This window comes from Anastrepha obliqua, chromosome 4, assembly GCF_027943255.1.
Source record: "Anastrepha obliqua isolate idAnaObli1 chromosome 4, idAnaObli1_1.0, whole genome shotgun sequence".
NCBI lineage: Eukaryota > Metazoa > Arthropoda > Insecta > Diptera > Tephritidae > Anastrepha > Anastrepha obliqua.
The window spans coordinates 23,283,898-23,307,004 of NC_072895.1; the positions used below are offsets into that span (position 1 = coordinate 23,283,898).

The window sequence follows — 23,107 nt, forward strand, 5'->3', positions numbered from 1 at the left end:
CTTGGTGGCAAATCGGTTGACTCAAATTATCGTTTTGGGAGTTAACGAATTGCTCTTTCGACCAAGCAAAGCAACTCAGCCGATCTCTCAAGTCTGACTTGTTGCTGCTTTGGTGTGAGATCATTCACCTTTTGGATCTTGTAAGTCTTGACTTTGAGACCATTTTTCAGTATGCGGCGGATGCTAAGGTCAGATATTTCCAGTTCTTTCGCCATTTGATTGGCACTTCGTCGAGGCCTTCTCTCAAGTCGCTTCTTCACTTTTTGAACCATTTCACGTGACGTTGCAGTCTTTCGATGATCACCTCCATGACGATTCGCGTTGCTACCAGTTTTATTGTGACGAGTAACTTTATTTACTTTAAGATGCTCGGGCTCACGAACAATCGCTGGTTGCGATTTTCCAGCCAAATATAATGCAGTCACTCTATTTGGTTTGAAATCCATTGCTGATTTTCTTTCTTCACGTTTATTCTCGCCAAATACTTCCTCGTGCTTATAAACAATTCTCTTGACCGTCATTTAGACAACTAACAGGCAGGTAATGCCCGTGCATAGAGGTGCATCAGTTGCGCGAGCGGTCTGAACTTGGTTACACTTCGGGTGCTGGACCCTATAGGCAGAATTTCTTATGGGAATGCCAATAACTGTGGGGATTTTGGTATATTTCCCAAGCGCTTTCATGCAGAGTTAGAGTGATTGCGCTCCCAAAGTGGTTACTGAACTAATTGTAGGAATGGCGTGTAGGCAAATATAGACAAATTTATTTAGAAGAATTATTTTGTCTAAATTTTAGGGAAGTCAAATATGACAAACTCTTGAAAAAGTAACCAGAAAGTTGAAAGTATATTTCACTCACAAAAGAATTGGTTGAGTTAGCGCCTGAGACTACTTTTTTCCTAACTACTACTCGTACATACATAACACATTTTGTGTCGTCTTGAATACGAAATTCATGTCATACAATTTTATGCGGAAAGAATTTGTAAATATTAACGGAAAACGTATAAATTTCATATGATTATGTTAAAAATTATTGTAATTACTTAAAGAAAGATTTTTTAGTACCTTCAATAGACTACAGTTCAAAGTTTATTTGTTCGAGTTGTAGTTACTTGTTTAATACATACTTACATGAATACACATACACAACTATATAAGATCGTATATGTATTATATTTTTAGTTAAAAATCAATAGCCAAATACCTACATACATACATAGTTGATGCGTTAAATTGTTGAGTTGAGTTACATATCTACTTAAAATATACATAAATAGTGTTCAAGTAAATAGTAATCCAGTTACTGTTGAGAATAATCAATTTGTTGGCCTTAAAGCTGGTAGTTACAATGAATTTATTAAAAAAATTTCAGCGATCATCATCACATTTTTTTTTCCTTTTTTGCTTTTTTTTTAATTCGAAGCGTTCATCTGTATATTCACGCTGCTCATTTGAGTTGAAATCTCGCCATATAGCCCACACACACATGATGCTTACGTAATACACAAATACATACACGCATAAATACAGAGATAATTGTTTTCAACTTTAAGTAGCATTGGCGTAATTAGCGAACAATAACAAAATCCACTTTTAGTTAGCAAATTGAATTGTACAACAAAATTTAACTCGTTTGCACTTTTGTGCGTGTTCTTTTCTTTTCATTTTCCTCTTTTTTCATTTCCGTTCTTCTCTCTTTCTATTTACTACAACTTTTCTGACTGCACACCACTGCACAAATGGCATCAATACACTTGCGAACTCACACACACACACACACAACGATGCGCACAATCAACGTTCATGCCAACTCTGCCGGCCACACCTTTAATTGTTGCACCAACAATATCGCCAACAACATGACAACGCATACACACATACACGCATACACATTTGAAATGTGCAACGTTGGGCAATAAAAAAAAAATGAAAAATAATAAAATAATAAAATAAAAAAATAAAAAAATAAAAAATAATAAAATAAAAATATATAAAATAAAAATATATAAAATAAAAAAATAAATAAAAAAATATAAAATAAAAAATAAAATAAAAAAACTAAAAATGCCCACTCCCACATACATACATGCGCATTGCTGCTGCACCATTGACGCCCACCATATTTGCCACCGCCACCAACTCTGCTCATTCGTTACACCTCCCTGTACGCCTCCTTTCACAAATCCACTCATCTTCATTGTAACAAATTTAATGCAGCATTCAAACGTGCATTTACAGCGCCTTCCAGTCCCTCCCATCAGGGTCGTAAATTGCTTTATGCCACGCGTGGCATGCGCGGCGGCAGCGTCGATCTGCCCGACGAGATGGAGAAATCGCAGTCATCGGCGAGCACCTCACCATGCCCCTCACCAGTAAGACAATTTCAGGTATCTCATTTTTAGTTCAATTCAATTTTTCAGTTGCTCAGTTTGGTTGTTAGTAGTTTGGTGGTAAATTGTTGTTAAACGCGGCAGGTGGGGTATTCACGCTGACCGCTTAGAGTTACGGTACGTGCTGAGAATGTATTGCTAGGTTAGCCCTTAGTAATGAAGCTGTATGTGATAAGATTATGCCTTCTCTACTTTTGGTGAGCGTGAATACCCCTCTGAATCACTTTGGTGGTTTGAAAAAAATTTAAAATTTTTATAAAAAATTTTTTTACAAATATTTATTATATATGTAATGAATGTGCCAGCCGATGTTTGTACATATTTTTATATAAATCTACAGATTTTGCCGGTATATAAAATAGTGAAAAAAAGAAAAAAAAAAACACGAAAAAAAATTAAGAGCACCCTGGTGGTGTGAGTGCCTTAAAAGCAATCAGGGTGCACTGAACAGGTACTGGCATTATATTATATGTACAGTCACTCGCACCTTATTTGAGACGGATAAGATTTTCATAATATTTTGCGAAAACGGAAAAATAAATTTTTTTCTTTTGCTTTATTTAATTTCTCAATATAAAATATAAAAAAGTGTCTCCTAACTTCATTGCAATGCAAAAAAAAAAACAAAAACTAAACATACAGAGAAATTAAGTGGCACCTTTACAAAAACTCATATCTGTATCAAATAAGGCGTAAGTGACCTATGACCAGAAAGTACCCGGAAATGTTTAAATACAACAAAGCAAAGTTGAATTTCAGGTAAATTTATTTTATCTCCTTCAAAATATAACCCGTCTGAAACAACACACATGTGCCAACGTTTAACCCAGTCCTCCATGCACCTCTGCTGGTAGGCCGACGAAGGGATGGTCTTCAGCTCCTTCATCGCATTCTCTTTGATTTCCTCTATGGACTGAAATCTCCTTCCACGAAGTGGTAACTTCAACTTGGGAAGCAAAAGAAGTCGCACGGAGCCATATCAGGTGAAGTTACTTGGTGTTTGGTCAAATAATCCAACACAATTTGTGCTCGGTGCGATGGCGCGTTATCATCATGCAAAATCCAAGAATTGTTTGCCCACATTTGCCACCGGCCAAACAGACACTAATGATCCGATGGCGCTCAAAAGTGGCAGATGTGTGTCTTACTGTTATACCAATATAAGAAAAGAATGTGGGCCGGTTACCACGTGCGCGGTTCATTTAAGTTAAACATTCCCGGTACTTTTTGAGCATAGGGTGTAACCGCGCTTGCACCATTCGCTAGATGTTTCGGCAAGAGCTTCCTCCACCGCCTCCACCACCACCTCCAACCGCAAGGTGGTTTTTTATGAGGAGCTTCTTCATGGCAGAAACTCAGACGGAGCTTTGAGTTTTTTCTAATTTTTGGTCTCAAAATAGACAAATTTTGAATTCTCAGCCTTTGTTTATAGTCTCTGACATTCCATGGACCAAAGAAATCTGTTCAAAAGGTCTTGGAAGCAGATGATTTGTTGGAATTTCAAAACAATAAAAGGATTGCCTCGACTATTTAGTAGGAAATTTTTAAACCATATTTACGTACAAATACTTTTTTCCACGACATATCCCATGCCTTTGACTACGTTTGACAAGGCGGATTACTGTGCAAAATACAAGACACTGTACCCATAAATTATTACACTTTTTTCAAACCGTAGCGACATTTTTTTGGTTAGGGAAACGAAGAAAGGACTGAACTCTGCGAAAGTTTAGCTGGTGTATTCCAGTGCAGTATAATGAGCCCAATCCTTTACTTGCTCTACATCCACGATTTACCTCTCGCAATGGACTCTAACAACCACAAGGCTTCACTTAAACTCCACAAAAGAAGTTGATATTTTAACTCAATGGCTAAGAGATTGGCAAATAAAATCCAATGAGACAAAATCAGTTTAAGTATTTTTTATACTCAATCGAAGCATTTGGCCTCCCGTAAAACTCATTAACGTAATCATACCAAAAAAAAATGGAACGAAATATCCTGGCATGCACTTCGATAGCAAACTTATCGATCAGTCCAGAAGTTCGTGCGTATTTTACCCATAATTTCACCTTTGTACGATTTTTGCATACAAAAAATTATTCGCCGAATATAACAGAACTATTCATATTTTCCTTGATATATTGCGCATTCAAGAAGTGATTTTAATCGCGGATAGAAGCATAAAAAATAAAATGGAATCTGCGAACGCGTATAAGAGGCATATTTTGTATTTTTTTATAAAACTGGTAAAAATGCAACAACTGCTGCTGCAGGAATAAACATTGTTCATGGGGAGAATACCGTGAGTGTAAGGACTGCGCAAAAGTGGTTTTCAAAATTCCGAAGTGGTAACTGCGACGTGGTGGATGCCCCGCCGGCTGGTCGTCCTGAAGTCTTTAACTCCGACGCCTCGCTCGAACTCGTGGAAGCTGAGTCAAATTTGACAGTCGATATGATAGCTCAGGGGTCAATTTCGTCGAATGGAACAGTTCGCAGGCACCTGGTTTAGGTGGGAAAGGTTTCAAAGCTGGAAAAATGGGTTCCGCCGTCCGTCGCTTTCCGTCGCCAACCTTCAGCAGAGAGTGAATGTGTTTTCTCAGCTACTGCAACGGCATGAAAATGAAAGTTTTTTGAACCGGATCGTTACTGGTGATGAAAAATGGGTCCTTTACAAAAATCCTGTTCGCAAACTCCAATGGTTAGATAAAGATGAAACACCAGAACCGACCCCTAGAGATGGCCTTCTCCCCAAGAAGATTCTCTTGTCTATTTGGTAGGATAATGGGACATGGCCGGTATTGTTTATTATGAACTTCTGGAACTAAACCAGACATCAGCTATCAAACCTGAATGAGGCACTTAACAAACATCGACCGTCTTTAGTGAATAGACGCAAAGTTTTGTTTCACCACGACAACGCAAGACCTCATACCGCAAGGCAAATATTAGGCAAGCTGAACGAGCTCGGATGGGAGCTAATGCCGCATTCACCATACTCTCCGGGTATTGCACCTTGTGATTTCACCTTTTCCGTGGACTTCAATCCCATATGAGTAACAAGAACTACTCCTCAAAAGAAGCTATAAAAAGGGATATCGAAGCGTATTTTGGCTCCAAGGACAAACAATTTTTTCAGCAGGGAATTCAAAATTTGCCTAAACGTTGGGAACACAAGGAAAATATATTATTGATTAATAAATACTTTAAACATCTTTTTTATTAATTGTAAAACCACCTTCAAAAAACGCACGAACTTATGGACTGACCTGACTTATTCCTCCTCCCTATTAAGAGCCTGAAGATTTAAATGGTCATTGATTTACTTTTAAAATGTATGAATGGTTTTGAGCGGTCGCCGTAGCCATATGGGTTGGGCGCGACTACCATTTGGAATTCAGAGAAAACGTCGGTTCGAGTCTCGGTGAAACACCAAAATGAAGAAACAATTTTTTCTAATAGCGGTGGCCCTTTGGCAGGCAATGCCAAACCTCCGAGTGTATTTCTGCCACAAAAAGGCTCCTCATTAAAAATAAGCTGCCGTTCGGAGACGGGATGAAACCTATACGTCACATCATTTGTGGAAAAACAGTAAAACGCACACCACAAGCAGAAAGAGTTCGGCCAAATAATCAGCAAAGGTTATAGCAAGAAATATATGGCTTAGCGCACTTTCTTCTCAAAATTATGGGCACTTATTGAATTAAGTCGAGAAAATGTCATTGACTTAAAAACAATTTTTTAGCCTCACAAAAAACTTGCAAGCAAAAACAAAAAAAAACAAAAAATTTGGTGGTTCCCCATTCGTGCCACCAATACAATCAATCGAAGTTTTTTTTTAATCTTAAGCGTGGTATTTATTTTTTATTTTTTTAATGAGGAAATGTTAATGTATAAATGTATTTTATTTAAAATGGCACTTCATGGCACTTATTTTAATAATTTTCATTAAAAAAATTTAGTTCATAAACTTTTGCTTTTTTCTATTTCCATAAAGTGCACTTAAACTAAATATAAGAAATCTACAACTAAGTACTAATTTAATTGTTTTACTTGAAAAATTCCACCCCAACAGAAATCTCACCGTTTATTGCCAACGAATTTGTATGTCATTTTATACAACTTCAAAGCACGTCACGCCGACGAACTGGACTTGAAAGCTGGTTATAAAGTAAGTAATGCATAGTTTCTTTTAAGACTTTAAGGACAGTCGTGGGTATAAAAGAGAAGTAATTTTCAGGATTTTCCAGAGCAATTTGATTTATTTTATTTTATTTTATTAAGCTGATAAGACAGAATTTTTATATAATAAAGGTATTGATTTGGCTTCACTAAGTTAAAACAAAAATTGCGATTTCTAAAAGCAGCTCTCCGCATTACCAAGGAACAAAACCACACTTCATAATTTAAAAAATGGTAACTTTAAGCAAAAAAAGAAATTGCAATCAAGTACCAAATAAGTTGTATATATTTCATTAAATTCGTTTAGTGATTTTTGAATTAAAGTGGCCATTGAAAAAAATAAAAGTCCTCGACAAAAGCACAGCATCGAGAGAATCTTTTTCTGGATCGGAATGGTTTTGGATTTTTATAATAGTTGAATATTAGTGAAGCTCAGTAACCTTTCATTCAATTGACTTGAAGTTTTCTAATTCTCATTAGAAAAGTATTTGGCCGAGCTCTTCCTCCTATTTGTGGCGAGCTTCTTGATGCTGTTCCACAAATGGAGGGGCCTACAGTTTTAAGCCGACTCTGAACGGCAGATATTTTTAAAGTGAAATTTCAAGGTCATGCAACGTTTTGGGCATTTCCCTTCCGCGAGAGAGAAAAAAGATATAGCGTAGAGGAAAAGGAGAGAGAGAGCTATACCTTAAATATATCTTAGATACACTTTAGGCTATTTTTCCTGAGTTTTTCCTTGTGGTTGCTAATTTCTAGTGAGAAATAAAACTGCCTACTTTTTGACGCTTATTTGTTAGTGCAAACTTTTAGGAAATTTATTTTTGGTGCCTTCCGTTTGGGGTGTTTTTGGTCCCAATTTCTTTGTTGCGGTAATTTGTGCCATTCCTGCGGTCCTGGAATCGCTGCGTTTGTGCGGGTGATAAACGCTCGGAGTAATGCGCGTAGTTGCCACGGTTTGTGTCCGGCATTTACCTACACCGTTTTTCGTAAATTTTGTCTATTTGTATTCTCTGCAAATGTTGTGAATTTATTTAGATATATATTCTTTCTCTCTCTCTTTCATTCTCTCTCGAGTCTCTCCATCTTTCTTTGTCTGCCTCGAAAGTTTCACCTAGGGTTACCGCTATTAGAAAAAACTTTTTCTTCATTTTGGTGTTACACCGAGATTCGAACCTACGTTCTCACTGAATTTCGAATGGTAGTCGCGCACCAACTAATTCAGCTACGGTGGCCGCCAGGAATAATGGATAATGGAATATATTTTCATAAAAAAATATATTAATATTAAATAGGAAGCAAATAAATTGACGAAACTTCTCAATAAATATCTGTGACTGCACTTGACTTGACTTAAAGTCCTTACTGAAAATATCGAATGAGCCGACGAATTATCTTGGTAGGGTAGCCAAGAGGTTTTGAAGTTCTATTTGCTTCCTCGAGCTTTTTCGTATGAATTAGCTTTCATTTCAGCATCATAAGTGAAGCACACCACGACTCTTCCCACTGAGCTCAAGTTAGCTTCAGTAGGATTCACGCATTTCAGTGTGTTTCTTTTTGTTCTAAAGCTGGAGCTCAGGACGCCGTTTGGCACACACTAACAGGGGGGACAAGCAAAAGGAAGAAGGAGCTTTGTATTAGAGGATTAGAAGACGAACAACGATGATTACCATCAGATGTGTGATATTTAAACCCGCCATATCCGTGAGCATCCAGATGTCTAAATCTTTGCCCGAGGAGAGCAGGGAAGCTAAGAAGAAAACGGTGAGATGATTCTAGCTCACCCACCTCTAGACAGCTTTTGTAAAAAGGTTTTGAGGCAATCTCAAATCTCACCACATGGACACCTAACGGGCAATGTCCAGTAAGGATTCCTACCAAATTCGAGAGCTCCGACTTTGTTAGCCTTAGAAGTTCCCTCAATGGTAATGGTAATGGTTGCCCAATGGTAATAGCCCACTTACGTACATAAGTCTCTGTAGAACATAGTTCGGCGAGCTAAAATTCTCAAAACAAATCACGACGTATTCTTCTTCTTCTTCTTAATTGGCGCGATAACCGCTTACGCGATTTTTACCGAATTTAACAAAGCGCGCCAATTGTTTCTTTCTCGTGCTAACCGGCTCCAGTTTGACACACCAAGTAAAGCCAAGTCCTTCTCCACCTGATCTTTCCAACGCAGAGAAGGCCTTCCTCTTCCCCTGCTACCACCAGCTGGTACCGCATTAAATACTTTCAGAGCCGGCGCGTTTGAATCCATTTGGACGACATGAGCCTGCCAACGAAGCCGCTAGATCTTTATTTGCTGCGCTATGTCTATGTGCACTCAAGCATCCTCAGAAACTTTGAGTTCATCCCTCTGTCAACAGACCAGTGTATACCCTCATTTAGTCCGACCGGAACATTCACCACTCACATCCCGTCAAGGGAAGAGTGGACGGGGGGCTACACTTGGGGGCAGGGCCTGGTGAACTTGTTCACGGATGGATCGAAGTTGGAAGGAAAGGTTGGCGGAGGAGTCTTTTGCGAAGGGCTCCCCATCAGACTTAAATTCAGGCTACCGGACCAATGCAGTGTGTTCCAGGCAGAGGTAGCCGCAATCAAGGAGGCAGCTGATTGGCTGCTCAAATGTGTACTAACAGTCAAGAAGGTAAATATTTACTCCGATAGCCAAGCGGCAATAAGGGCCCTCGGGTCTATGACGGTGCATTCGGAATTGGTCAAGGAATGCTTGACCTCACTTTCGACTGCGTCCGAATTCTTTGACATCAGCCTCATCTGGGTTACCGGTCACAGCGACATTGCGGGAAACTGTGAGGCGGATGAGCTGGCTAGACAAGGGACATGTGAGGTGATTTCCCCGCGGAGGGAGAAAATTGGAATCCCCCTGACTACCTGCGGTCTGCTCCTGGAAAGATGGGCATCGCGCAAACTCAGCGAGCGCTGGGAAAATGCACAAACGTGCAAAGTTGCGAAATCCTTCTGGCCACGTGTGGACCGAAGGCGCTCGGGTGAGCTTCTGAGGCTGACAAAATATCAGCTCTCCAATCTAGTGGGTTCTCTCACAGGACACAATGCGCGAGGAATGCATGCTGTGAGACTTGGAATCATCTCGAGTCCTTTCTGTGCTGGATGTATGGAGGATGAGGTGGAATCATCTCAGCACCTTCTCCTTAGCTGCCCTGCCCTGGCGGGGCTAAGATTCAGGCATCTTGGGTCTTACTTCTTTTCCACGCCTGCTGAGATAGCTGGCGCTGACATTAAAAATCTGATGAATTTCATCAGCAGCATTAAGCGGTTGACGCAAACATAGTCATCGTTCATAATCCGCACGCTCCTAACCTTCCCATCACCACCTCTCCCCGCCCTCTCCCTGCACCTCATCGGTCCTTCCCCTCTCCTCACTTCCTTGACAATGGTATTACAAAGGACGAATTTCTCTTCGTCCAAGTGTGCCCACTCCCGGGGCAACCATACTAACCTAACCTAACCTATGTCTATGTCGTCGAAAAGCTTATGCAGCTCATCGTTCCGTCGCCTGAGATATTCGCCGTGGCCAACGTGCAAAGGTCCAAAAATCTTGCGTAGAATCTTTCTCTCAAACACTTCAAGCGTCGTTTCATCGGATGTTGTCATCGTCCACGCTTCTGCGCCAAACGTTAGGACGGGCATGATGAGAGTTTTGTAGATTGTTACTTTTGTTCGTCGAGAGGGGACTTTACTACTCCATTGCCTAATTACAAATTTAATCTTCAAAATAATAGTAATCGGTAGCGACACATTTTTCCCACCTCTCAGGCAATTTGTGGATGCCGCGCCAAAAAAATTGGCCGTCTTTGGCCGCAAACCAATCATCGAGCTATTTTTTGGCTTCTTCGTGAGAACTGAAGCGCTGCTCGGAAAGTGCGTGGCCCATCGACGCAAACAAATGATAATCGGAAGGCGCCAAGTCTGGTGAGTAAGCCGCATGCACCAGCGGTTCTCAATCGTACGTCTCCACCAATTCCCGGTTCGCTCTTGTTCGATGTGGCGGTGCATTGTCACATTGTCAGTTCATGCGGCACCCATCTTCCGACCTTTAAAATCATACCCATGTCTTTCATAGGGTTGGAAATGGTTTTTTAGGTCACTCCCAACTGTTCTGCCATCATTCCTTGCGCTTGATCATCATCTTCATCCAACAATGTCTGCAATTCGGCGTCCTCAAACTTCTTCGGTGGCCGGCCAAGGTCCTCGTTTTCCAGGCTAAAATAACCACTACGGAATTTTTCAAACCACCTGAAGCATTGTGCTCTACTTGGACCACGTCCACCATAAGCTTCTATAAGCATTTGATGAGCTTGAGCTCCAATTGATAACAAAAAATCAACGATGTCCGCAAATCGTAGTTTGAAGGCACGAAATTCTACATTTTTAAGACCGACAAAAATGCATTGTTATATGAAATGTAACAAACAATGAACTGAATATTGTTGACAGATGACAGAGGAAAAAAACAAGACATTTGGCAAGGTTTAAAAATACTCCTAGCGACATCTATGGACTACTAGCAGAAAGTCTCATTTCATAAGTATATACCTGGTAGTCCAAAGTAGCATTTGTTGGCAAGACAGATTCTACGTTGGAGTTCAAGGCTAGCATTGTTATCGGTGTTAATGCTGGCTCCTATATAAATGAAGCCTTTTACAACCTCGAAATTATAACTATCAACAGGGATCTGGGTGCCCATACACGAGTGCGCCGATTGTTTGTTTGATGACAGAAGTATTCGACAAATTAAATATATAAATTGGACGATATCTTTGAGTTGCTTTATAAATTAGGAAAACTTAAAAAAGTTTAGAAATCTGCAAAATGTCGCCGCATGATTTTTCCAACTGTTCTTGAATTTACTACTTAGTTATTATTCAAATACCTAAAATGAAAGCCTAAAGGCAGCCCACACCTACGAAAGCCACCTTCACTTTTATTTAAAAAAAATGGCACAATCATTTCGCTATATCTCCATTAGTGAGTTAGGAGAATATTTTATATTTATTGCATTGCAAATTCGTGTTGACAAATTGTAGCTGCCAAAAATAACAATAAATAATAATGTGCCACCAAATTGGTCAGATGTTGTTGCAACAAACAAATACGCCGACGTGTGACTTTCATATGAGAGGAATTATGATGGCAAGGCAAATATTTGCAATAAAAATATTTACAAATTTTTAGTATTTCATAAACTTTAGTGGCTGACAATTGTGAAAATAACGATGGGATTAACAATTATGCGCCCACAACCAGCCGTGGCATGGCCATTCGTATGGAAACTAGCGAAGCAATAAATATTCGTATAATGCAAATTTTAACGGCACTGATAAAACGGTGAAATCACTGCAAAATAAAAAATATCCTACATATAAAAAAGCGAAAATTTCTCTGATATAAATAAAGCTAATATATTTTAATTGAAATATTTCACTATGCAAAGGCTCGCTTGAATAAATAAATAAATACTCCGAGAAGCAATAAAATCTGTGTACTGGCCGTAATGAAAAGTGTGAAATGGAAATGAATTAATGCAATTTCGAATAGTTTTTCAGCGTTGAATTGGCCTTTTACGGAACTTTTTCCGTTCATATGTTTTTTTGTGAAAAATAACAAATTTATCCACTTTGTGGTCAACTGAAATAATGCAATAAAGATGAGCATTGAAATCTGCTTTGGACGTCGTTAAGCAAGCAGTAACAGAAGAGTGGTATAGAGAAAAATATGAAAAAATTAAATACCATTAAGATTGGTAGAAATTTAATTTTAAAGAGAATACTGTGTGCTTGAACAGTGAAACACAATTTTTTTTTAAGTGAAACTTCTTAGGCGTCGATGGACGTGCGAGAATTGTAAAACTTCAAGTCCATGCAACGTTTTTGGCATTTTCGTTCTGCGAGAGAGAAAAAAGATATAACGTAGAGGAAAAGGAGAGAGAGAGAGCTATACCTTATGAATATCTTAGATACACTTTAGGCTATTTTTCACGAGCTTTGCCTTGTGGTTGCGAATTTCTAGTGAGAAATATTACTGCATAATTTTTGGCGTTTGTTTGTTGATGCAAACTTTTAGGAAATGTATTTTTGTGCCTACTTTTTGTCGTTATATTTCCTTGGTGCCTAGTATTTGGGGTGTTTTTTGGTCCCAATTTTTTTGGCGTTTGTTTTTGGTTCCTACTTTTTGGTGCTTATTTCCGTTTCCTGGCTAGAGCTTGTGCGTACTATGAAGTGCTATCCATTCCGGCGTCGGATATATTGGCATTGCCTTGCGGTAATTTGTGCCGTTGCTGCGGTCCTGGAATCGCTGCGTTTGTACGGGTGATAAACGCTCAGAGTAGTGCCCGTTGTTGCCACGGTTTGTGTCCGGCGTTTACCTACACCGGTCGACTCTTCTCCGTGTTTTGTAAATTTTGTCTATTTGTATTCTCTGCAAATGTTGTGAATTTATTTAAATATATATTCTTTCTCTCTCTCTCATTCTCGCTCGGGTCTCTCCCTCTTCCTTTGTCTGAATTGAAAATTTCACTTCTGTTATGTGTACTACGCTACACGCACTTTATTTTATTTATTTTTTATTTTATTATTAGAAAGTTGCAGTTGTTATGCCATTATAAATGAACAATAAATGTGTAAATTCCATTCCTTCAATTAAATTTTGCATCACTTTTTCATGTGAATTTGGTAATGCCACATTCAATAGACCTCCTCTTCCAATTTGTGGTGCACTTGATGATTTTTTTCGCACGAAAGGTGGGGCGTACTAATTTACGTCACTTCCGAACGACAGGTGGTATTTATGATTAGCTTCCTCATGGCATTTGCAATGTTATCCCTTAAATTCTCCATTGTTGTTTGATTCTTAAAAAGTCGTAGAGGGGAAAATTTGTAAAGCAATGAAAATCTGCTCATAAAAACCATCTGCCGTTAGGAGGCGGCATAAAAATATACGTCACTTCATTTTGTCTAACAACATCAAGGCGTGGCCCCCAAATTAGGGGAAGAGTCATAATTTTTTTAACACTTTTTATGAAGTCGAGTTGCAGAATACTTGAAGTTGTAGATTGCATAGCAAACTGAATATATAGCTTCCATTTGCAAACAGAGATTTGGTTTTCAATACCTTAATCCCCATCAAATAAATGACCAAAGCAGTGATATCACACGATCTAAGTGGCCAATCTACTGGTCGGAGGCGAGAGATAAATTGCTCGCCGATACGACGACGCAGTAAATCGCTTGTTTCATGTGCTGTATGGCAAGTAGCGCCCAGTCACAGGCTTTAATTTTCGGCAACAAAGTGTCGTTCATCATTGCGGGCTAACCTTCGCCATTTACTGTTACCTTAGCGCCAGCCTCATCTTTGAAGAAATATGGACCGATGATTCCTCCAGCCCATAGGCTCTACCAAACGGTTGTTTTCAATGGATGCAATGGCTGTACTTGAATGGCTTCGGGTTGCTGTTCAGCCCAAATATGACAATTTCGTTTATTGACGAAGCGAAAAATCGTCCTCATCGCTGAACACCATAAGTTTTGGCCTGAGCGCGCAAAAAACACTTTTCATAGAGCAACGAATTTCATAATTTTTAAGCGTTGTTGAGGTGTGAGTCTTTGCACGATGAATTGTCAATGAATACTGAAAAAAGCATTTAGTGTGACGGTAATCACGCGTGATCTGTCAAAATACTACTTTAGGAAAAGTACCTCCAATCTAGTCACGCTTGAGTAGCTGACCAACCTAGTCAAAACAAATTTGTGCTTATAGTAACCAAGAAAAGTATTTCAAATAAACGTTGATGAAACAGAAAAGATAAGAAGAAAGAAAAGAAGAAGCGTAGAGTGATAGAAACATTCTCACCCAAACGACTCTTCCAGCACCACTTCATCTGCGTCTCTTTGGCTTGTTACTTTGTAGGCAAATATTTTCTATATTTCAATTACCCCACTTTCAGTAATTAATAGTAAAAATAAAAGCCCTGAGTATTATAAATTTTCATATTTTTTTCCCTGCAACCCTGAACTCAACTCAATGCTAGCCTTTCCTTCACGCTCCACACACATCAAAGCCAAGCGTGAATCTGTTTTTACAAAACAACAAAAAAAAAGAAAAAAGAAACAATTGAAGCAACACTCACCTCACAAGAGCAAATCCACAGCAAAACAAAGCTGCCATTGGCACCTGCGAATTCAATGAAAACCACTCGCCATTGGAGCTTAACCATTTAGCCACTTATACATAGCCAAAGGTTAATAAACAAAACACAAAATCCTACAGAAGTGCAAATTGTTTGCGTTGAAGAGCGTCAAGTGAAGCGAATCACTATCAAACGGGCGTGCAATAAAGGCCAATGCATTTGTAACTGCATGCATGTGTGTGGGTGTGGGTGTGTGTGTTTCTATGTATTGATGTCTAGCTGCACTTTTATTGCCAACCAATCAACTTGGCGTGCTTTTAATTCTAATCAAAAGTGGCTGTGGTATGCCTTCAAGAAACAACAACAACAAAGAAGGTAAAGGCAGCAATCAAATGCCTCAGAACTGTGAGAAATCGCTCGAGAAGGTAGTGAAATTGCCCTTCTACATCGACTGTTTGTGGCGCTTGGCACTTTTCGTTGAATTTTTTCACGCAGAAACTTCGCTGCGCTCCTTCTTTATCATTTCCTTGGCTTGACGGTCTATTTGCCTGGCCTTAGAGCATTTTTTGTACATCGAATTTCTTATTACGCGGCATTCGGCGTCCTTAAACTGTACTAGTTGTTGTTTGTGTTGTCTCAGCAGCATTCAAGTCGCTTGTTAATATTTTATTTGCTTTTTTATCTGACATCTCGGTTTCCGTTTTCTGTTCCACAAACACTTCGCTAGCTTTTGCATCGCTATTCCCTACCTTTATTAGATTTGTTTCTCGCGCTCACCTGATGCCAGCGAGTAAACAGTAATTCGATCGAACATTTTCCTAGAAGCATTTTACAAGCACATTTACAATTTAATCACTTGCTTTTCCCTTTTTTTAATTTATGCTAACAAAATGTTGGCGATGCCTGATTACAAATGGAGTGCGATTGGTGCACATAAAAGCTTTGAAAAATTGTATGGGCACCAATCGCAGTCAGGAAAAATTTCTCTTATTGCTCAATTTTAATAACAAGTAGATATAGGGTGGGTCATGTAAAATTTGCTTTTTTTATTTTGAAGATTGAGCATTGTCATTTATGAATGAAAAATAATATCCTTCAAATGACTGCCACGACTGGCTTTACAGTAGGCCATTCGATCAACCCAATTTTTAAGCACATTTTCGATTGTTTGGGCTCCAATTTCATGAATGGCAACTTCAATTTCGTGTTTTAAAGCATCAATCGTCTCTCGATGGTTCGCATAGCATTTGTCTTTCACGGGTACCCACAAAAAATAGTCCAACGGGCTTAAATCACAGCTCCGAGGGGGCCAAATGATATCGGAATTTCGGCTGATTATTCGGTTTTCAAAAACGGTAGCCAAAAGTTCGAGTGTAACTTTGGCAGTGTGACAAGTTGCACCGTCCTGTTGAAACCAAATGTCATCCATGTCATCCTCTTCAATTTTTAGAAACAACTCGTTGAGTATGTCACGGTAACGCTCGTCATTTACTGTAACCGCGGAAGAAGAAGAAGGCTCACCACTTTGGAAATAGGTTTTCAATATTTCCCAATTTTGTTCAAGCGTATAGCGTCCCATTTCGTAAATGTCAAACCTTTAAGTAAATTATGAACACATTTGACATGTCATTTGTGTTACCATTCTCAAAAAAATAGGTGGTGGTTCAAAAAGCAAACGCTATATGGCCCATCCTGAATAATTGCTTTTTTGAAAATACTTTCCGTGCTTCTTGTTCCAATCGAATTTGCTGATACCGCGATATTTACGCCCGAAAACTTCTCCATTCGTTTAAGCCTTAAACTAAAGTATATTAAATTAGCTCTCCTTTAAACATTTATTAACCAAATTCATTAACCAGTATGGACATTAGTATCGCCCAAAAAAATAAGACGCAATGCTCTTATTTTTTTTTTATATATATAGTTTTTTTTTCAATATTTACCCGTGCCGCCAAGGCTTTAAAAATTGACAATTGAGTTGCCAAGGAAAAATATACACTTTCGAAATTTACAGTAAACTATTTACAGATGGATATTCTTCTTTTAATATTTAATTTATGCAACAGAAAGAAAGGCGGAACTGCATAGGTTCGAGTCTCCGTACATAAAACATCAAATCTTAAAAAAAAAATGTTTTCCAATAGCAGTCACCCGTAGGCAGGGAATATCAAACCTTCGAGTGTCTTTCTGCCATGAAATATCTCCTCATAAAAACCATCCGCCATTCGGTGGGGGTGGTCAGTGGATTGCCAATAAGATCGTATGATATCACACCTTTAGGTTATTTTTTGTGGGGCTATGTTAAATCTCATGTCTATTCAATTAACGCATTGGAAGACAAGCATTTATATGTGAGATACCGGCCGAATCATTGGAAAGAGTATGCCAAAATTGGACTAAACAGATAGACCATTTGAAGCGCAGTCGCGGTCACCATTTGCATGAAATAATCTTCAAACATTACATTCTAGGGACTTCTTTCCTATAGCTCTTAAAAAATCACCCTTTAGAAAACATCTAGCTTTGTTAACTTTTTTCTACTCAGGCAAAACTGCGCCTTCTAGGGATGGCTTTTTGATTAGTTTTGTGTGATCAGAGTCTGCGGTTGGTTAACTGGTGCTGGCGGTGCGGTGTCTTCTGGTAGATGTCTAGGTGTTACCTTAACTATCTTGAACCTGCCATCATTGGCCATTCCACTCGCCATAGGTAGTGGAGACTTGACTTTTGGGCTAAAACTGAGTTTAACAACCCTTGCTCGCGTTGGCGAACAAGGAGTCGATGGCCATGATTATTTCTCAACCTGTTGCTATGCAGGTTCTATTGAGGATGTAAGATTCATTGAGGACTCTCCATTCCTGGAACAAGGTAAGGATATTTTCGTTTTCGTGCGCTACTCAGTTTCGGGAAATAACCCACAAGAATTGTGCGGCTTCGTATGTCCTCATCCAAGATCTGTTTTCAGTCCTTTAGACACTCCTCCGTTGACGCATTTTTGCATGTTATAACTAGAAAGCCATCCTGCTCAAGACATTCAGTCGTTGAAGTTTGCATTTAGGGTGCCATCTTCCTGCCTTCTTATTTCCTTCAGAATGGTGTTCTAGCTGGTTTTCCTTGGATTTCTTTGACAAGCTCTCTGACCCATGTAATACCTGGGCGCTTAATAACGGGATCTTTCTTGCTCTCGAGCTGCAGCTAGTGGATCAGTATTCGCCGGAGAGGTAGATTAAGTTATGGTGGTAGTCGGTCTGTATGACCAACTCACTTAGACCTTACAGGTCCATTGTGATACCACTGCGCGACACGGGAACCCCATTTACTTTCCTTCGTGGGCACATTTTGTGGCTCTTATGAAACGTAGAATTGATCCCAACCCCACGCCAGACAGCTCTGTAAGAGAATTGAAAAAGTATTTACCTAGACAACCTGCTCTGATTTTAGCTAGGGCTGCAAAGGAAGTGCTCAACTGTTTCTTCCACATCTCTACAACTTCTGCAATATTCATGGGAGAAAACTCCTATTCTCGGGGAATGCCTGCCAAATAGCCAATAATCGGTTATACAAGCCACGACCTTCGAGTTACCATCTCTTGATAGGCTAAGCCATTACATTGTCCTTTTCTTGTTTATTTGCGGCCATAGTAGCTGTTATACATGTATCTTCATCTCTCCATGACCTATTGGCCTCTTGGATAATGTAGTTTTTTATCTATTATTAGTTTACTCGTGGCCTTGGGTATTCCAATGGTACTTTTATCACTGAACAGTTTAAGAGCAGTAACTTTTAGAGCTGCCCGCCGGAGAGGTAAGAAATCTCCCACGAACATTTCAGGGTACTTACTCTCCGTGAAACGTTCAGATCTCCAATTTTTACATCGGGTATAAAAGTCTCTTAGTTTAATGAAACATAGTATCCCAACAACGCTGAATATAGACACTCTCATGTAGAACCTTTCTTCCCACATCTCATAATCTCTTCTCACATCTCATCTTTTGCCAAGTCTAACAAAGCGCGTCAGTCGTTTTCTTCTCTTGCTAACCGGCGCCCGTTGGACACACCAGCTGAAACCAAGTCCTTCTCCATCTGACCTTTCAAGCCCAGAGGAGGTCTTCCTCTTCCTCTGCTACCACCAGCTGGTACCGCATCGAATACTTTCAGAGACCGAGCTGGAGTTTGTTTCCATTCGGACGACATGACCCAGCCAACGTAGCCGCTGGATCTTTATTCGCTGCGCTATGTCTATGTCGTAAAGCTCTTATAGCTCATTGTTCTATCGCCTGCGATACTCGCCGTCACAATATGCAAAGGTCCAAAAATCTTCCGCAGAATCCTTCTTTCAAACACTAAGAGAGATGCTACATCGGGGTTCTCATAGTCCAAGAATCTGCGCCATATTTCATCAAAGAAAAAAAGTTCAAAAATGAACGTGACTTTTTTAACGACTTGAACTTTCAACTCATATTTAATAGACTATAATCAGCTTACTTAGATTTCTTCTAAAGATTCTGACAAAAAAGTTGAAAAGTTTGTTAAATGTTTGTAAATTTCATACAAAGTTTGAAATTTAGATTTACAAAATTGTTTCCCTATGCCATGAACTATCGATTATAAGGATAAGATATTACAAAATTTTTCGACATAAATGTTTACGTACATATTTGGTTGCTTTTTTTAAAGGATGGAATAATTTGTAACATGCAATATCTTCTTCATTCCCTAGGTCACCGTAATCGATACCTCGGATCCAGACTGGTGGCAGGGCAAGCTGCTAGGCCGTGTCGGTTACTTTCCATCCAAATATTGCGTACGCCTGAATGCCAATGAGAAACCGTTACAGGTCACACATAATTTGCAGGTATCCGACGGCGAGCGGGGAGAAAACATGACACTACTGCGAGATCAAATCGTTATACAGGTACAACTTACCGAATTTCCAACAAAACATCCTAACCATCTAATATTAAATTTTTATTATTTTATACTTAAATAATTTTTTTTTTTAATGTTTTAGGCTGGCGATGAGGTTAACGGTATGGTGATGGTACGCTCTGCAGACAATCGCCAGGGTTATTGCCCCGTCAAGTACCTGCAAGAGGTGTGACAGCCAAAAGAGCCGCCAGCTGAACGTGACAAGCCGCAGAAGTCTTCGCTGTCATCAAAGCTTTTAGATAAAACGAAACGTAGAATAAGAATTGTAGTATCTGAGAATGGTGGCAGCGGCACGAGCTACAACAACTTGGGCCGCGAGCCCAGCGCCCCACCTGCTGAACATGAAATCAAGAAAATAAATATCGATTATCATAGTGATTTTGGAGGTACGAGTAATGAGTACTACGGTGGTTTTGATGCTGCCACCACCAGTGGCAGAAGTAAAAATGATAAGAATTGGGAAAACTGGGAGCGCATACGTGAACAAAAATTGGAGAAAATGAAAAATATTTGCTTTGAAAGTTACCGTCAATCGAAACGAGATCGAATGCAACCGGCTAAACCGAAACCGAAACAACTCGATCCCACTTGGTATACAGACAATATTTATTCGAATCGTTCCGAAGACCTTGAGGAGGACTATGTGCCAGAGTGCCTAAAATACGGAACGTATCGTAAGCTGCGCAACATACGCGAGCAAGATGAATTCTTCGTGGAGGATGTTTTGGATGATGCGGCGCCAGATGTGGGTGGCAAAGGTAAACGTGGTGAAGGAGAAGGTTCTCCTGGTTATGGTTTGCATCGCTCGATTAGTTGTAAAGAGTTTCAGTATCCCAAATCGCAAAGTTGTTATATGATGGGCGGTGGTGCGTCCTATGAAGGCGGCGGAACCACGTCGATATTGAAGAAAACCAATGTGCCCAAATCGTATTCGTTCAGTGCCACAACGTCCAAGACGACACCCTTCGATGTCATGGACTATGAACTGCCGCAAACGGGCGCAACACGCCGCGACAAACAAGAGGCCTTCCGCAAGTCCTCGGGCTACTACTGCAGCAGCAGCCTTGACGAGAGCACGCTAGCGTATGCAACTCACGAAGCACCGACGTCACCGCCGCCGCCGCCGCCTGCGCCACAACCATGTTGCGCGCGCGAACACTGCACTAATGCCAAGTGCCTGCTAGACGAAATCTACCCGTGCTACCCGGCGGCGGCCGGACGTCGCACATGGCGCAGCCGTGGCACGCCCGTGGGCATGTATGGTGCTGGCGCCAGCGGTGGTAGCAACAGGAACCTACACACCGCCTCCACATCCGCCGATTGGATGGAGGAACGGGAACGCGGTAGCCATCGTGTGGCAGCGGCTTCGCGCTACTCCATACACTCGGGACGTGGTCGCGATCATGAACGTGATCGCCACAGCGATCGCGAGTGCGAGCAGCCACCGCCGCCGCCACCAACGGTCATTTGTTGTTGTGCCGCCGATGACTATTGCTACCACCGCCAGCAACGGCGCCATATTGCCAGGTCGCGTTCGCGCCTACACTGTCCCGGCCACCATCCGGCAGCCGAGGAGGAAGAACACTCACACTGCCGCGCCGTGGCCTACGACACCGATCTAGATCATTTCATACGTGACGAACGTGAGCGTCTACTTATGCAAGATAAATTCCTCGATGAAGACGAACGCTATCTATCTAATTCGGGGCCAAGTTTGCACTATGCCGCGCAATATCGACGCCCAGCGCGCAGCAAGTCATTGTTGGAAGTGCAACCGCCTAGTCGATATGACGATGACACCTGCTCTGACTCCACGGAAATGGATCTTGAAGACTTTAATGTCGACTTAGAGAAATACTGGGCGGAATTAGACAAACCACCTAGTCCGGTCGATCAGGATATGCAACGGCGTAATATGCAAAGCAATCTGAAAGCAAAGAATGTGAGTGTGGGTTGCTACAACAATGGACAACCGATTGATATGCACGATCGTGAGCAGGAACGCATGATGATTAAGAAATCGCTACTTGAGGGCATGCCCTCTCCACCGCAAGTGGAGTCGTCGGCGCCAGACGGCTCCTCATTACATCATGGCGCCAATAATTCTAGTGATTTTCATTTTTTTGAACAAGCGGGCTCACCCCTTCACCGCGCCTACAGCTATGGCCACAAAGTGTACCCGGTCGCGGATAGCCTACCCTCATACAAATACAATAATTTCTACACAGATCACGAGGTGCAGACCAAACAGCCTACGTCCGTTGGGCATCACCCCTCCGCTAGTGGCCATTCTGCACTCAGTCTTATCAACAATATATTTTCCATTTACAAGCCAAATAAGTATTCAGCCCAAAACTGCCAAATGAATGTGGAAGCCAAACCTGAGCCTTGCAAAAAAATGAATGTCCCGACAACACGTCGTCCCCTCGGTGCATCGCATTCCGAATATATGCACACAATTAAACGACCAATGTTAGTCAGCACCGATCAGCCACAATTCAAGATTATACCTGAAAAGACGGGCCTAAAAATTACACCGTTATACACTTACGAAGACTATATCATCGATAAGCCACAGTCGCGTCATAAATTGGGTGGCATGGTGCGTCCGGTGGTGCCTCCGCACTGATGGTGCTGGACCTTTCCATGGTATGGCGGTTGTTAGGAAACTTAGAGGAGCTGATGAAGTGAACGCAAAACTAAAATTGATTTATATAAATAGAGCTAAACGATATAGTCGGCGTTGAGTGGGTGCTAGCGAGTGAAAGAGGGGATAAGGTCACGGTAGCGGCGATGGCGTCTGGTCAAAAGTAAATAGCAGTAAACTTGGCACTGTTTAACGCACAAATAGGTTTTTTAACCATAACAACAACCACAACAACCAAACAAAACGGAACTGGGGAATAAATGTCTGTCTTAAGGAGGCAAACGCGAAGCAATCAACAAACTAATCAACTTTAAGTCCCTACCTATGGTTCGATCCATGTCACCAGCATCACCACTACATCCATGAACCTCATCGAGGTCATCACCTCTGCCACATTAGCAATTTTCGTGCCACCTTAACCACTTTTTCGAACAATTTATTCGACGTCGTCGTCATTTTCCCAACACACGCACACACACACATTTCGCATATTTCGGTTTCGGTTTAGTCAACTTCATACAGCTCCAAAAGAAATGAGGAAGGTAAGAGTATCAAGTTTCAAATCTGGCTCTATGAACCAAGATGGAACCTGAGACGTAGGAAAGTAAGCGTAGTTGAAGTCAGCAACACCATGCCACTGGAAAATAAAAATTAAACTTGATGTGATAGAATAAAATGTATAAGTAAATGCCGTTTGTGGTGGAATAAGGGAATAGTCGGTAAACAAAAAGTGTAAAAAAAAGTATCAAGCAGCTTAGAAATGTAAGCGCGTTAATTTATGTACGCTGGAGCTGCC

At 40.6% G+C, this 23,107-nt stretch overlaps 1 protein-coding gene across 1 annotated transcript in view; it reads left to right on the plus strand.

Annotated features, from left to right (window-relative positions):
• LOC129243583 (uncharacterized) overlaps positions 1–22,504 on the plus strand; it is a 182,015-nt gene extending 159,511 nt beyond the window's left edge. Inside the window, 5 exon segments of the mRNA XM_054880702.1 lie at positions 2,241–2,374; positions 6,468–6,563; positions 19,456–19,650; positions 19,747–22,318; positions 22,443–22,504. Coding sequence (XP_054736677.1) covers positions 2,241–2,374; positions 6,468–6,563; positions 19,456–19,650; positions 19,747–22,318; positions 22,443–22,504 — 3,059 coding nt within the window.
• The last annotated feature ends 603 nt before the right edge of the window (positions 22,505–23,107 follow it).